General features: G+C 42.9%; 1 protein-coding gene across 3 annotated transcripts in view; it reads right to left on the bottom strand.

Annotated features, from left to right (window-relative positions):
* The window catches only part of ABCD4 (ATP binding cassette subfamily D member 4), a 60910-nt gene that overhangs the window by 26486 nt on the left and 19137 nt on the right, over positions 1-15287 (bottom strand). For all 3 annotated transcript variants that reach the window (XM_088447498.1, XM_088447500.1, XM_088447499.1), the window contains exons 7-11: positions 2072-2122; positions 1734-1828; positions 1478-1599; positions 217-308; positions 52-141 (exon numbers count right to left, since the gene is read on the bottom strand). In XM_088447498.1, coding sequence (XP_088303624.1) covers positions 52-141; positions 217-308; positions 1478-1599; positions 1734-1828; positions 2072-2122 — 450 coding nt within the window. The remainder of the gene's footprint in view (positions 1-51; positions 142-216; positions 309-1477; positions 1600-1733; positions 1829-2071; positions 2123-15287) is intronic.

Below are 15287 nucleotides of genomic sequence, written 5' to 3'. Positions count from 1 at the left end.
TGAGTACCGAAGAGCGAAAAGTAAAAAAAATTAATTAAAATATTCTCTTACACATCCCTCTCTTGCTCTGGATGCGAATCATTCTCAGGCTCTTTGTGGCCCTGCAAGAGATCAGTCATCACCTCCTCCAGCTCAGAAATCCTGCGGAAAAGACTGGTCAGTGACAAAGCTCCCCCCCCATCTGCCGGAGCCACCCTCCCACACCACCACACTCACCGATGGGTATATCCGGCCACGTCACATAGACTGCTGGACAGGTCGATGAGCTGACTGAAGCAGCTGACCAGGTAAATGGAAACGAAAGCATTCTAAAGGGACCAAAAAGCCTGGGGTCAGAACCTTGGAGGTGGTAATAATAATAATAATAATAATAATAATAATTTTATTTATATAGCGCTTTTCTCCTAAAGGACTCAAAGTGCTTTACATTTGCCTTTACAGTACAAAATACAAAAGAAGCTTAAACAAGGGACATTAGTGAAATGCTTGGGTGAAGAGGTGAGTCTTGAGACTATTTTTGAAGGATTCTAGAGTGGAGGACTCTCGAACTGTGCGGGGAAGTGAGTTCCAAAAGGTTGGAGCCACAAAACTGAAAGCTCGAACCCCAGAAGAATTCCGGGAGATTCTAGGTACTGTTAATAGTCCTTCATCAACGGATTGCAGTAATCGAGTGGGACGGTAAGGAATCAGAAGCTGCTTAAGGTACCTTGGGCTATGGTCATGTAGGGCTTTGTAAGTTAGTAATCCAATCCTGAAAACAATTCGCCATCTGACAGGCAGCCAGTGAAGGGAGTAGAGAATGGGTGTTATGTGGCTGGAACGGGGCTGGTTGGTTAATAGCCTGGCAGCTGCGTTTTGTACCATCTGCAAGCGGTGTAATTCTTTTGCTGGGAGACTGAGGTAGAGGGCGTTGCAGTAGTCTAGGCATGATGATATAAATGCATGTATGACTTTAGGCCGATCTTCTGAGGGAATTAAGTGCTTGATTCTGGCAATGTTCCTCAGATGAAAGAACGAGGATTTGATTGTGGCTGATACCTGATGTTTAAGTGTCAGAGGCCACTATCCAGGACAACAGCAAGATTCCGCACATGTTCAGTGTTTTGTAATTCTGAACCCCCAAGCGGAAGTCCTTTTGGTTGGTTATGCTGTAGCCCTGTCCTGTGACCTATCATAAGCGCCTCTGTTCTATCAGGGTTCAGTCGCAGCCAACTGGCACTCATCCACTCCTGAAGCTCAGCTAGACAGCCATTTAGGGTTGTTATTGGGTCCTTTGTACCTGGAGCAAGGGACAGGTACAGTTGTGTATCATCTGCATAGCAGTGGTAGACCAGGCCATGACGTCTGATTATTTCACCCAATGGTAGCATGTATACTGCAAAAAGCATGGAAAGGTAAGAGGTAAAGGGGTGGGAGGGGGGCAAGTAGTTCTGTGATCGTGGGGCAGGAGGAAATTATAGGGAGGAATTACAATCACCTTACTGATCAATTCGCTGAGTTCCGCCGGGCTCAGGTCCCTGTAGACACCAGCAAAGATTGGGACAGCAATGGCCATGTAACTGAGAATACCACCCAGATAGTCAAAAACGTTTGTTCCTACTGAGAAAGAGAGACAACGTTTCAGAAAGGAATATCAACCGTTCATTCACCGAGCCCACCAAACTCCACATCCCACCAGACTGCGGCACCCCCTCCTCCCATACTGCTGGATTCCACCACACAGTAATACGTACAATACAACCACAGCTCCTGGTACATGAGGTCCTTCTGCGTGGCGATGAGATGCTGTAGCCGGCGCTCACATCTCGCGTGTTCCACGGAGCCCGCCCTATAGGATGTTAAAACAAAACAACAGACAATTATTCCCAGAAATATACCGATTAGCTGCAAAGGGTTTCAGACGACAAGTATTTTTTCACTATTTCTCGGACATTTCCATCCGAATTCAGCTGTTTAAGTGTGAATGACGGCCCGTAATCTAAGCCTTGTTACATCATTCCTACACTCCGTTCCTTTACACTACTTGTTACTGAATGGGCCTCATCTCCTGGGTTACTGGCGATATTCTGACCTGGCGAATGCTGCCGCCTCTGCGTTCACACGGATTTGTACGTGCTTATACCTGCAGGAGAGAAAATGATACAATCTGATACCATGGCGACCAAATGATCTAGTGCGCAGTATGAGGTGTCACATGGGTGCTTTGTCCGCTGGAAGCCGCGCTATTTGCTCATCAGCGCTTGGGTGACAGCGACTCAGCGTGCAGAGACGTAAGATGTACAGTATAAATGCGAATGTTCGAGCTGAACGCGCAGAGCACCCATGTGACACGGCAAATCACATTTCCCCTTACAGCTGCCTGGATATATACTGACCAGCAAAGAGTCCTATTACCCTGCTGGTATAAAAAAACAGAGCATGGAATACCCTAGTACTTAGCAGCAATTTGTAACGGACTCTGAGTATTACATTATTAATCTAATACTGTCCCAGCAACATTTACATTGTGTGCTATATACTGTACTGCGTATTCGCTGCCGTGTACTATCCAGCACCAACATCCTAATACTGCCCAGCATCATAATAATCTACTAAGGGATTTATAATTGGAACACTGTCCAGCAGATGGGACCGTAATACGGTCCAGCACCTAGAACCAGCACAGATTAGTGATATATCCATCAATCTAATGCTGTCTAGCACCTATTAGTAACACATCCATCATTCTAATACTGTTCAGCACCTAAAAGCAGCACAGATTAGTAACATTAATCATCCTAATGCTGTCCACCACCTAGAACCAGAACGGAATCAGTATGATATACCACCGACAGCGGAAGCCCGGCAGGGGGTGAAGATCCCGAAAGGCTAAAAAAAGATAAGTACAACTAACCCTATTCCACCCCTTAACCCTCCTTTAGGGGTGCCTAACCCTAACCTCCCCCCAAGTGCCTAACCCTATCCTCCCCCCCAGTGCCTAACTCTATCCTCCCCCCCAGTGCCTAACCCTATCCTCCTCCCCAGTGCCTAACCCTATCCTCCCCCCCAAGTGCCTAACCCTATCCTCCCCCCCAAGTGCCTAACCCTATCCTCCCCCCCAAGTGCCTAACCCTATCCTCCCCCCCAAGTGCCTAACCCTAACCCCCCTTCCCCGCAGCTTAAACTCAAGTCTCCCGGGGAGGGTACCTAAACCTAACCTCCCCCCGGGGGTGCCTACACCTAACCCTACCGGGGGGACTGCATTTAGAACCAGAACAGTTTTATAACCTATCCATCATTCTAATACTGTGCAGCACCTAGAACCAGAACATATTAATAACAGATCAATCATTCTAAAACTGTGCAGCACCTAGAACCAGCACAGATTAATAACATATTCTAAAACTGTGCAGCACCTAGAACCAGCACAGATTAATAACAGATCAATCATTCTAATACTGTGCAGCACCTAGAACCAGAACATATTAATAACATATCATTCTAATACTGTGCAGCACCTAGAACCAGAACATATTAATAACATATTCTAATACTGTGCAGCACCTAGAACCAGCACAGATTAATAACATATCATTCTAATACTGTGCAGCACCTAGAACCAGCACAGATTAGTGATATATCCATCAATCTAATGCTGTCTAGCACCTATTAGTAACACATCCATCATTCTAATACTGTTCAGCACCTAAAAGCAGCACAGATTAGTAACATTAATCATCCTAATGCTGTCCACCACCTAGAACCAGAACGGAATCAGTATGATATACCACCGACAGCGGAAGCCCGGCAGGGGTGAAGATCCCGAAAGGCTAAAAAAGATAAGTACAACTAACCCTATTCCACCCCTTAACCCTCCTTTAGGGGTGCCTAACCCTAACCTCCCCCCAAGTGCCTAACCCTATCCTCCCCCCCAGTGCCTAACTCTATCCTCCCCCCCAGTGCCTAACCCTATCCTCCTCCCCAGTGCCTAACCCTATCCTCCCCCCCAAGTGCCTAACCCTATCCTCCCCCCCAAGTGCCTAACCCTATCCTCCTCCCCAAGTGCCTAACCCTATCCTCCCCCCCAAGTGCCTAACCCTATCCTCCCCCCCAAGTGCCTAACCCTAACCCCCCTTCCCCGCAGCTTAAACTCAAGTCTCCCGGGGAGGGTACCTAAACCTAACCTCCCCCCGGGGGTGCCTACTCCTAACCCTACCGGGGGGACTGCATTTAGAACCAGAACAGTTTTATAACCTATCCATCATTCTAATACTGTGCAGCACCTAGAACCAGAACATATTAATAACAGATCAATCATTCTAAAACTGTGCAGCACCTAGAACCAGCACAGATTAATAACATATTCTAAAACTGTGCAGCACCTAGAACCAGCACAGATTAATAACAGATCAATCATTCTAATACTGTGCAGCACCTAGAACCAGAACATATTAATAACATATCATTCTAATACTGTGCAGCACCTAGAACCAGAACATATTAATAACATATCATTCTAATACTGTGCAGCACCTAGAACCAGCACAGATTAGTGATATATCCATCAATCTAATGCTGTCTAGCACCTATTAGTAACACATCCATCATTCTAATACTGTTCAGCACCTAAAAGCAGCACAGATTAGTAACATTAATCATCCTAATGCTGTCCACCACCTAGAACCAGAACGGAATCAGTATGATATACCACCGACAGCGGAAGCCCGGCAGGGGGTGAAGATCCCGAAAGGCTAAAAAAGATAAGTACAACTAACCCTATTCCACCCCTTAACCCTCCTTTAGGGGTGCCTAACCCTAACCTCCCCCCAAGTGCCTAACCCTATCCTCCCCCCCCAGTGCCTAACTCTATCCTCCCCCCCAGTGCCTAACCCTATCCTCCCCCCCAAGTGCCTAACCCTATCCTCCCCCCCAAGTGCCTAACCCTATCCTCCCCCCCAAGTGCCTAACCCTATCCTCCCCCCCAAGTGCCTAACCCTAACCCCCCTTCCCCGCAGCTTAAACTCAAGTCTCCCGGGGAGGGTACCTAAACCTAACCCCCCCCCGGGGGTGCCTACTCCTAACCCTACCGGGGGGACTGCATTTAGAACCAGAACAGTTTTATAACCTATCCAGCATTCTAATACTGTGCAGCACCTAGAATCAGAACATATTAATAACAGATCAATCATTCTAAAACTGTGCAGCACCTAGAACCAGCACAGATTAAGAACATATTCTAAAACTGTGCACCTAGAACCAGCACAGATTAATAACAGATCAATCATTCTAATACTGTGCAGCACCTAGAACCAGAACATATTAATAACATATCATTCTAATACTGTGCAGCACCTAGAACCAGCACAGATTAATAACATATCATTCTAATACTGTGCAGCACCTAGAACCAGCACAGATAAATAACATATTCTAATACTGTGCAGCACCTAGAACAAGCACAGATTAATAACAGATCAATCATTCAAATACTGTGCAGCACCTAGAACCAGCACAGATTAATAACATATTCTAATACTGTGCAGCACCTAGAACAAGCACAGATTAATAACAGATCAATCATTCAAATACTGTGCAGCACCTAGAACCAGCACAGATTAATAACATATTCTAATACTGTGCAGCACCTAGAACCTGCACAGATTAATAACAGATCAATCATTATAATACTGTGCAGCACCTAGAACAAGCACAGATTAATAACAGATCAATCATTCAAATACTGTGCAGCACCTAGAACCTGCACAGATTAATAACAGATCAATCATTATAATACTGTGCAGCACATAAAAGCAGCAGATTAGTAACAATAATCATCCTAATGCTGTCCAGTACCTAGAACCAGAACAGATTAGTAACATATCCATCATTTTAATACTGTCCAGCACCTAGAAGGAGAACAGATTAGTAACATTTCTTCCTCGCTCCATAGGGGACACAGGGATTACGCTGGGATATAGGCTGTACAGAAGAGACTGGGCACCAAACAGTTAAACTTTTGACTTCCCGGCAGCCCGGGTTCCCTCTCCCCTATACGCTGCCAGGCCAGTTTTCGTTTAGTGCCGCTAGAAGTCGGGCACTGCTTTTACAGGGACTGCTTTAAGCAGCCTCAATCTTTATTACTTAATTTCTCTTCTTTGACTTTTTAGAGTCCTACAGGACGCTCAGCACTGACGCGACACCAATCCCCGGTGCCTGCAGCGCTGGCGAGCGGGTCAGCGACTTCGGCCGATCCTCCACTGCATGCAGAGGACCGTAACTGCAACCGGATGCCACGGGGGGACACGTAAGGTGGCTCCCTGCTTGCAGAAAACTGCATTGGGGTTATTTCCCCTGCTGGTGCAGGAGACCGCCGGCGGGTCTCCGACAGCGGGCGTCCAGGTTATCCACACCACAAGGGCACTTAGGTATGGGCTGGGGGAAGAGCTACGTTAGTAGGACTCCGTGTCAGAAGGGGAAGATAGGCTCTACCCATTAGCTCTTCCCCCAGCCCATGGTTCATTCCCTCTGGGAGGCTCCCCGCCACTGGGTTTCTCCTCCTCCTCTCTCTCCACAGAGACGCTGAGGGACATTTTCAGTGTAACTGCCGGCTGCAGCTTGTCTCCGGAGTGCTGGGCTCCTTTCTCCCTGTATACCTCACTCTCAGGTCAGGTTATATAGTTAAGCTCCTTCATGCCGACTGGGGTTTGGACTGTTGAGCTGGCCTGCCGGACATTGACTTGATGACATCTCGACACAACCACAAGCTGCTAAGGTACTGCTCTCGCACCAAGGATCCGGGAGCTCTTCTGGTGGACGCTTTAGCGGCTCGGTGGACCTTCATGTACATATTCCCCCTGATCTTGCTCATTCTGTGGGTTCTCTGCAAGTTGAAGTTGGAAGGCAGCTCCGTGATCCTCGTAACTGCCAATTGGCTGCAACGAGCTTGGTATGCGGATCTACTGGGCCTCTCCATTGATGCTCCACTGCGTCTTACTCTGCAGCCAGATCTACTGTCACAGGGCCCGTGCTTCCAACCGGACCTGGCTCAGCTCGCTTTGACGGGGTGCCTCTTGAGACATCTGTATCCTGAGGGCCAAGGGCTTTTCCAGGTCGGTTATTCGTACCATGTTAAGTACCTGTAAACCCGTCTCTGCTAGGATTTATCACCGGTTTGGCAAACTACACGGTCAGATTTTGTTTCAGATATGAACGATAACGATTGTAAAAAATCGTTCGTATCTTTGACACGTGGGGCATGCATTGCCGAACGATGAGCGTTCTCGCCTGTCAGATAACGATCTCTGAAATCTGACGTGTTTGCAGTCAGGTTTTAACGATTTCATTCATTTTAATACAGTCAAAAAACGTTCAATCGTTAATCACTGATGAAATCATTCAAATTGTTGTAAAAAATCGTTCAATCGTTCATCTGTGTGTATGCACCATCACTCCTCTTGGTGTTTGGCCAGCAGCCTGAACCCCAGATCCTTTTGAATCTCACGAGTTCTGTTCTTTCTGTAGGTGCGTCTGGATTTGGCTCTGCGCCTTTCATCTGTACTCTTCCAGAGACGGATTGCGTTGATGACTGATGTCTGGACTTTCATTTTTTTTTTTTTTTTTATAAACTCTTTTTATTGAGCAAATCACAAAGAAAACAGTACATTCCAATATTCAAAAAAATAAGGTGCAGCACATAACATAGTTTTATAATGGAAACTGTACTATTTCAGAACAATAATATAATCTAATAGAAGATTTTCTCGTTATAAGAAAATAAAGAAAATAGATGCAAGAAAAAAAACTTGCAGCAACGGCGTGGCAAACCGTTTAAGAATAGAGGAAAGAAAGAGAGAAAAGGAGAAGAAAGACAAAGGAGAGTAAAAGAAAAAGAGGATGGGTGGACTCTGTATGGAGTCACTCTTTTACAATCTAAACATAATAAAGAAAAAAATATAAAAGGAAAATTTAGTTGTTAAATTAAGGACACCAACAAGAAAACAGAATTCAATTCAAACCAAACAGGACGAAAGTATCCAGTTAAGGATTCCATCTCATGTGAGACCGAAGGAGCGATATACCTATTAGAGAGCCCATGTGGCATTCAATATATCGGCCAAACAAAAAGAAAAAGAAAAGTACGAATATCAGAACATATATACAACATCAAGAAAGGCCTCACTACTCACAGTGTATCAGCCCATTTTTTAAATAACCACAATAAGGACCCAAGAGGATTGAAGTTTATGGGTATCGAAAGAGTAACACAAAACTGGCGAGGTGAGGATCTGATCAAAACATTAAAGAAAAAAGAAACAGAATGGATCTATAACCTCCACACATTGGAACCGTATGGACTGAACATTGATATAGAATTAAAAGCATTTTTATAAGTATTTTAAAATCAAAATAATAATTTTTAGATTCATTATTCACTAGCAATTATTATTATTATTTTTAATTTTATTTCACTTTATTTTAATTTTATTTTTATTTATTATTTATTATTTTTAATGTTATTATCTTTATTTATCTATATTTATTCTTATTTTGTTAGTTTCATATCATTGCTTATCTTTCTTTAACTTTTCTCAATCTACACCATTCTGGCATAAACCAAAATGGAGTCAGGCACAGAAAAAAAGAACATGTGCTTGCCTCCAACCCTCCTGCAAATTCCGGGACCGGATATCCGGGTTTTAACTCTTTTTACTAATTAGTCACACTATAAATAAAGCCATACTAAGGCCCACCCCCTTCATCCTTGACAAAGGACCCGTGGAAGGTCCGAAACGCGTTGGAGATTGGAAGGAGTGCCCAGGAAAAGAACAACTGCCGCTGCCGCTACAAGCCCACTGAACATCCCCCGACGCCCTCTGTCATCAAGCGGCGCCAGCCCGGCGGGACATGTGATCGCGGCTCAGATGGGAATCTGCAGCTGAAGTCAGCAGTCAACGCCGAGCTAGTTAGGGTGAGTTAGGTGGCAATAGCACAGCGGACCCCTCGTGGGGTAGATGCAGAACTGGCACACCCCCAACTAGTCTATAAAGACTATAAACATTAATTCCATAATACTGTTTATGCCTTTTCTCTCCTTTGCTGTTTTTTCTTTCTATTTTCATCTTTGTTTTTTATTAATTATTATTTTTTTATTATTATTTTTTTGTTTTTGTTTTTTTGTTTTTTTTTTGTTTTATTATTGATTACTGATTATTAATTACATTCATATATTTTTATTTGTGCGGTCCACCAATTCTAATCCATACCAGCGCTCATATACCCATATTTTTAGTCTGACCACTATTTATTGAGCTGCGGAAATACAAGCGCAACACACCATTTTTATTTTTTACTTCTAACTAGAAGATTTTTCTCGTTATAAGAAAATAAAGAAAATAGATGCAAGAAAAAAAACTTGCAGCAACGGCGTGGCAAACCGTTTAAGAATAGAGGAAAGAAAGAGAGAAAAGGAGAAGAAAGACAAAGGAGAGTAAAAGAAAAAGAGGATGGGTGGACTCTGTATGGAGTCACTCTTTTACAATCTAAACATAATAAAGAAAAAAATATAAAAGGAAAATTTAGTTGTTAAATTAAGGACACCAACAAGAAAACAGAATTCAATTCAAACCAAACAGGACGAAAGTATCCAGTTAAGGATTCCATCTCATGTGAGACCGAAGGAGCGATATACCTATTAGAGAGCCCATGTGGCATTCAATATATCGGCCAAACAAAAAGAAAAAGAAAAGTACGAATATCAGAACATATATACAACATCAAGAAAGGCCTCACTACTCACAGTGTATCAGCCCATTTTTTAAATAACCACAATAAGGACCCAAGAGGATTGAAGTTTATGGGTATCGAAAGAGTAACACAAAACTGGCGAGGTGAGGATCTGATCAAAACATTAAAGAAAAAAGAAACAGAATGGATCTATAACCTCCACACATTGGAACCGTATGGACTGAACATTGATATAGAATTAAAAGCATTTTTATAAGTATTTTAAAATCAAAATAATAATTTTTAGATTCATTATTCACTAGCAATTATTATTATTATTTTTAATTTTATTTCACTTTATTTTAATTTTATTTTTATTTATTATTTATTATTTTTAATGTTATTATCTTTATTTATCTATATTTATTCTTATTTTGTTAGTTTCATATCATTGCTTATCTTTCTTTAACTTTTCTCAATCTACACCATTCTGGCATAAACCAAAATGGAGTCAGGCACAGAAAAAAAGAACATGTGCTTGCCTCCAACCCTCCTGCAAATTCCGGGACCGGATATCCGGGTTTTAACTCTTTTTACTAATTAGTCACACTATAAATAAAGCCATACTAAGGCCCACCCCCTTCATCCTTGACAAAGGACCCGTGGAAGGTCCGAAACGCGTTGGAGATTGGAAGGAGTGCCCAGGAAAAGAACAACTGCCGCTGCCGCTACAAGCCCACTGAACATCCCCCGACGCCCTCTGTCATCAAGCGGCGCCAGCCCGGCGGGACATGTGATCGCGGCTCAGATGGGAATCTGCAGCTGAAGTCAGCAGTCAACGCCGAGCTAGTTAGGGTGAGTTAGGTGGCAATAGCACAGCGGACCCCTCGTGGGGTAGATGCAGAACTGGCACACCCCCAACTAGTCTATAAAGACTATAAACATTAATTCCATAATACTGTTTATGCCTTTTCTCTCCTTTGCTGTTTTTTCTTTCTATTTTCATCTTTGTTTTTTATTAATTATTATTTTTTTATTATTATTTTTTTGTTTTTGTTTTTTTGTTTTTTTTTTGTTTTATTATTGATTACTGATTATTAATTACATTCATATATTTTTATTTGTGCGGTCCACCAATTCTAATCCATACCAGCGCTCATATACCCATATTTTTAGTCTGACCACTATTTATTGAGCTGCGGAAATACAAGCGCAACACACCATTTTTATTTTTTACTTCTAACTAGAAGATTTTTCTCGTTATAAGAAAATAAAGAAAATAGATGCAAGAAAAAAAACTTGCAGCAACGGCGTGGCAAACCGTTTAAGAATAGAGGAAAGAAAGAGAGAAAAGGAGAAGAAAGACAAAGGAGAGTAAAAGAAAAAGAGGATGGGTGGACTCCGTATGGAGTCACTCTTTTACAATCTAAACATAATAAAGAAAAAAATATAAAAGGAAAATTTAGTTGTTAAATGGGGAAGTAACATTCTGGTATGTCAGCCAAGGGGACCAGATTTTATCAAAGGTTTTGGATGTATTACGTAATAAAGCTGTCATGTATTCCATCTTGTATATATACCAGATACGTGATAATATTGCCTGCATTGGAGAGGGGTAAGGATTTTTCCAGTCCGCTGCAATTTGACAAGTCATAGCAGATACTGTGTGTCGGAATAACCTATTCTGAGACCGGGACAGAGAAGGCAGACTCAAGGGAAGTAGAAAATGCTGAGGGTCATAGGGAATCTTAATCTCAAAAAGGTGCGAGAGAAGATCAATAACCTCCTGCCAAATACTAGCTAATTTGGGACAAGACCACCAGATGTGTAAAAAGCTGCCCTCTCCACCGCAACCCCTCCAGCATCTATCTGAAGCATCGGGAAACATTACTTGCAGCCGCGATGGAACATAATACCATCGGTAAAGCAGTTTATAAATATTTTCCTTAATTTTTACGCAAATAGAACTGGTGGCAGCGTTGTCCCAGATCTCCGTCCAATCCTCAGCATCTATAGAGTGTCCCAAATCTCGTTCCCACGCTAACTCATGAGGGTCCTGATTGGAGCTTACTTCCCCTAGTAAGGAGTAAATAGTAGAAATAAGACCTCTAGTGGGGGGTCGTCTCCAACATAAGGACTCAAAAGAAGTCAAAGATCTGCTAATCAGAGTTGAGCTAATTTTGGAATGGAAGTGTCTAATTTGTAGGAACCTAAAAAATTCTTTGGATGGAACTGCCACTCTATCCCGGATTTCAGAAAATTGGGGAAAATTAGTATCTATAGTAATATCATTCACATAATAAATATTGCTCGATGACCAGGCTGTAAAAGATGATTTGCATAGTCCAGGAGGAAAAATTGGATTATGAAGTAGTGGTATCAAAGGGGACGGGGCTGGAGCTAACTTAAAACATCTATTGGCTAAATCCCAAACTGCTAAAGAGCGAGAAATTACTGGGTGAGAAGAAACCGTCCGGGGGCGATGAATCTTAAATAGCCACAAGAGGGAGGATACAGTGGCCAGTCCCAGCTCCTCTGCCTCAATAAGCCACCCAGACCTTCCCTGCAGAGAAATTACACCACTGAGCACAATGAGAGAGCTGCGCAGCGTAATAATATTTTTTAAAATCGGGAATACCCAGCCCCCCACCCCTAGAAGGCCGCTGAAGCAACTTTAGTCTAATCCTCGGGCGTTTCCGGTTCCATATGAAATATGAGGTTTGGTACTGGAGGAATTTGAAAACGTATGGAGGGATGTAGATCGGAAGGGTCTGAAATAAATACAAGAGCCGAGGGAGAACGCTCATCTTAACTGAATGTATTCTACCTATCCAAGAAATAAAATAGTTGGACCAGTCATGCAGATCAGACTTAATACAATCTAGAAGGCGGGGAAAATTTGCCTGAAACAGCTGATGATGGTGATAAGTTAAGAAAACACCAAGATATTTAATCTTTTTTTTTATACCAGGTACAAGGAAGCAAGGCCTCTAAGGTTTGCTTTAGGGTAACAGGGATATAGAAATCAAGAACTTCAGTCTTGGTGACATTAATTTTATAACCCGAATGTTGGGAATATGAATTTATTTCCTCTAAAAGTGAATTTAGGGATTGGGCTGGGTCAGTGAGAGAAACTAAAATATCGTCGGCATATAATGCTATTTTATATTCAGAGGGGCCCGTGGATATTCCCGAGATAGCTCTATTACACCGGATCCTTGCCACCAAGGGTTCCATAATAAGAGCAAATATTAAGGGAGAGAGGGGACAACCCTGCAGAGTACCGTTAGTGATCCCAAAACTGGCGGAGTAGACACCATTAACCGAAACTCGTGCTGTGGGGGAACGGTAAAGTGCTGCAACGCCATCTAAAAATTTGCCTGAAAAACCCATTTTGTCTAGGACAGCAAATATGAAGGGCCAGGAAATGCGGTCGAAGGCCTTCTCCGCGTCTAGAGCTAAAATCAGAGAAGGAAGTTTCCTTTTATGAATAGAGTGTATCAGGTCAATGGCCCGTCTAGTGTTGTCCGATGCCTGACGTCCAGGTATAAACCCGACCTGATCCGGATGTATCAAATAAGAGAGCAAAGGAGCTAACCGAGTCGCTAAGATTTTAGCATAAATTTTCAGGTCGACGTTTAATAATGGAATCGGTCTATAGTTAATACAATGAGTAGGATCACGATCAGGTTTAGGAATCACTACAATGTCGGCCCGAGTTGTATCAGGAGCAAAATAAGCACCCTCCAAAATATCATTAAATAGAGATGTAAGATGTGGGGCAAGTTCCTTTGTAAACAGTTTATAATATTGGGCTGTAAACCCATCAGGGCCTGAGGCAGCAGAGGAACGTATTGATCTAATAGCAGCTATTGTTTCTTCATCTGAGATACGGTCATTGAGAATAGATAGTTGGGATTCTGAGAGCCTGGGTAGGGAAGTAGAGGACAAATATGAGCGCACCCCCTCGGCTCCAGCAGAAGTGGGATAGGAAGAATCTGATAAATTATAAAGGGAACTATAAAAGGTTCGAAAGTCCTCAGCCATAACTTCAGGATCATAGGTAAAAGAACCAGAAGACGGAGAGTGTAATTTGTCTATCGTACCTAATGCTTGTCTGCGACGCAGTTTATTGGCTAATAAAGAATCGATTTTGTCAGATTTGTCATAAAAGCGTTGACGAAGTTTTTGCAAAATAAGCGCAGCACGGTGAGACAGAAGGGCATTAAGCTGACCTCGTAGTTTCTCAATTTGGGTTAGCACGGAGGCGCTAGGGGATGTTTTATGTTGAATCAATAGTACTGAGATTTGTGACTCAAGGGACTGAATTTCTCGTGCAGCCGCTTTCCTAACCGCTGAGGTTTTAGAAATGAGAAAACCCCGTATAGTAGCCTTATGGGCTTCCCAGAGGACACTAGAGGTAATATCAGGAGAGGTATTCTCCTCAAAGTAGCGGGTCATTGCTAATTTTATTTCTAGCAGAGCGGGGGGATGATGTAAAAGGGAGTCATCAAGACGCCAGTTACGCTTTCCACGAGGAGAGCGATGTACATCTAAAAGAATATAGACACCTGCATGGTCTGTCCATGTAAAGGGGGAAATACCAGCTTCCGTAACTAGGGAGGTAATAGTGGAGGAAATGTGGATCATATCTATCCTGGAATAATGTTGGTGTGGAGCTGAAAAATGAGTATAGTCCTTGCTGTGAGGATGTTTAAGACGCCAGGTATCACAAAGGCCATAATGTTTAAGGGAAGCCAGGAGAGTACGAGAAGCCCTAGGAAGAGACATCCCAGAGGAGTTTGAAGGTGGGTTCGATCTGTCTAACAGGGGGTCAATAATGGTGTTGAAATCCCCACACAGAATAATATGGCCCTGCGCAACTCTGCTAATACGCCTGAACAAAGAATCAAAGAATTGGGGCTGGTCTTGATTAGGAGCGTACACTGACACCAGAGTGAAAATCTCAGTACGGAGAGTACCGATCACTATAAGAAATCGACCCTCTGGGTCTGTCACAGTTTTAATGTGGACAAAAGGGATATTACGCCTAATTAAAATGGCTACCCCACGTTTTTTACAATTCGCTGAAGCAAAGAAGGTCTGGGCAAACCACCTACCTCGGAGCTGAGAGTGCAGGCCCGTAAGATGCGTCTCTTGCAAAAATGCAACATCGGCTTTCTCCCTCCTACAAGCCCCCATGAGAATGGTACGTTTCTTAGGAGAATTAAGTCCGTTTACATTAATGGATAACAATTTAAGAGACATGGAAGAAAATATAAAGAAGTGCTACAGACATAACACACACGTATAATAAATCAAAAAATTTGGTCCAAATAGAGCCACCCTTAGGGACAGAAAGAGAAAAAAAGGGGGAAGAAAAACAGAAGAGAGCCACAGAGAAAAAAAGGCACACACAAAAAAAGAAAGAAACAGAGAACCCATTTGGGTAACAACCCTGGTAAATTGGGTCCAAAGCAAGGACCGCAATAATATCAATCAACATAACATTAATCAAAAATATTAAAGGGAGCATGGGGGGTAGTGAAAGGACCATCCAATAGAATCAGGACTGCCTGGACCCT

Source organism: Taudactylus pleione, unplaced genomic scaffold, assembly GCF_031769625.1.
Source record: "Taudactylus pleione unplaced genomic scaffold, aTauple2 ptg000433l, whole genome shotgun sequence".
In the NCBI taxonomy this organism is placed as follows: domain Eukaryota; kingdom Metazoa; phylum Chordata; class Amphibia; order Anura; family Myobatrachidae; genus Taudactylus; species Taudactylus pleione.
Note: the sequence above shows the minus strand (reverse complement) of the source record. Positions and strands in the feature narration are given on the sequence as shown.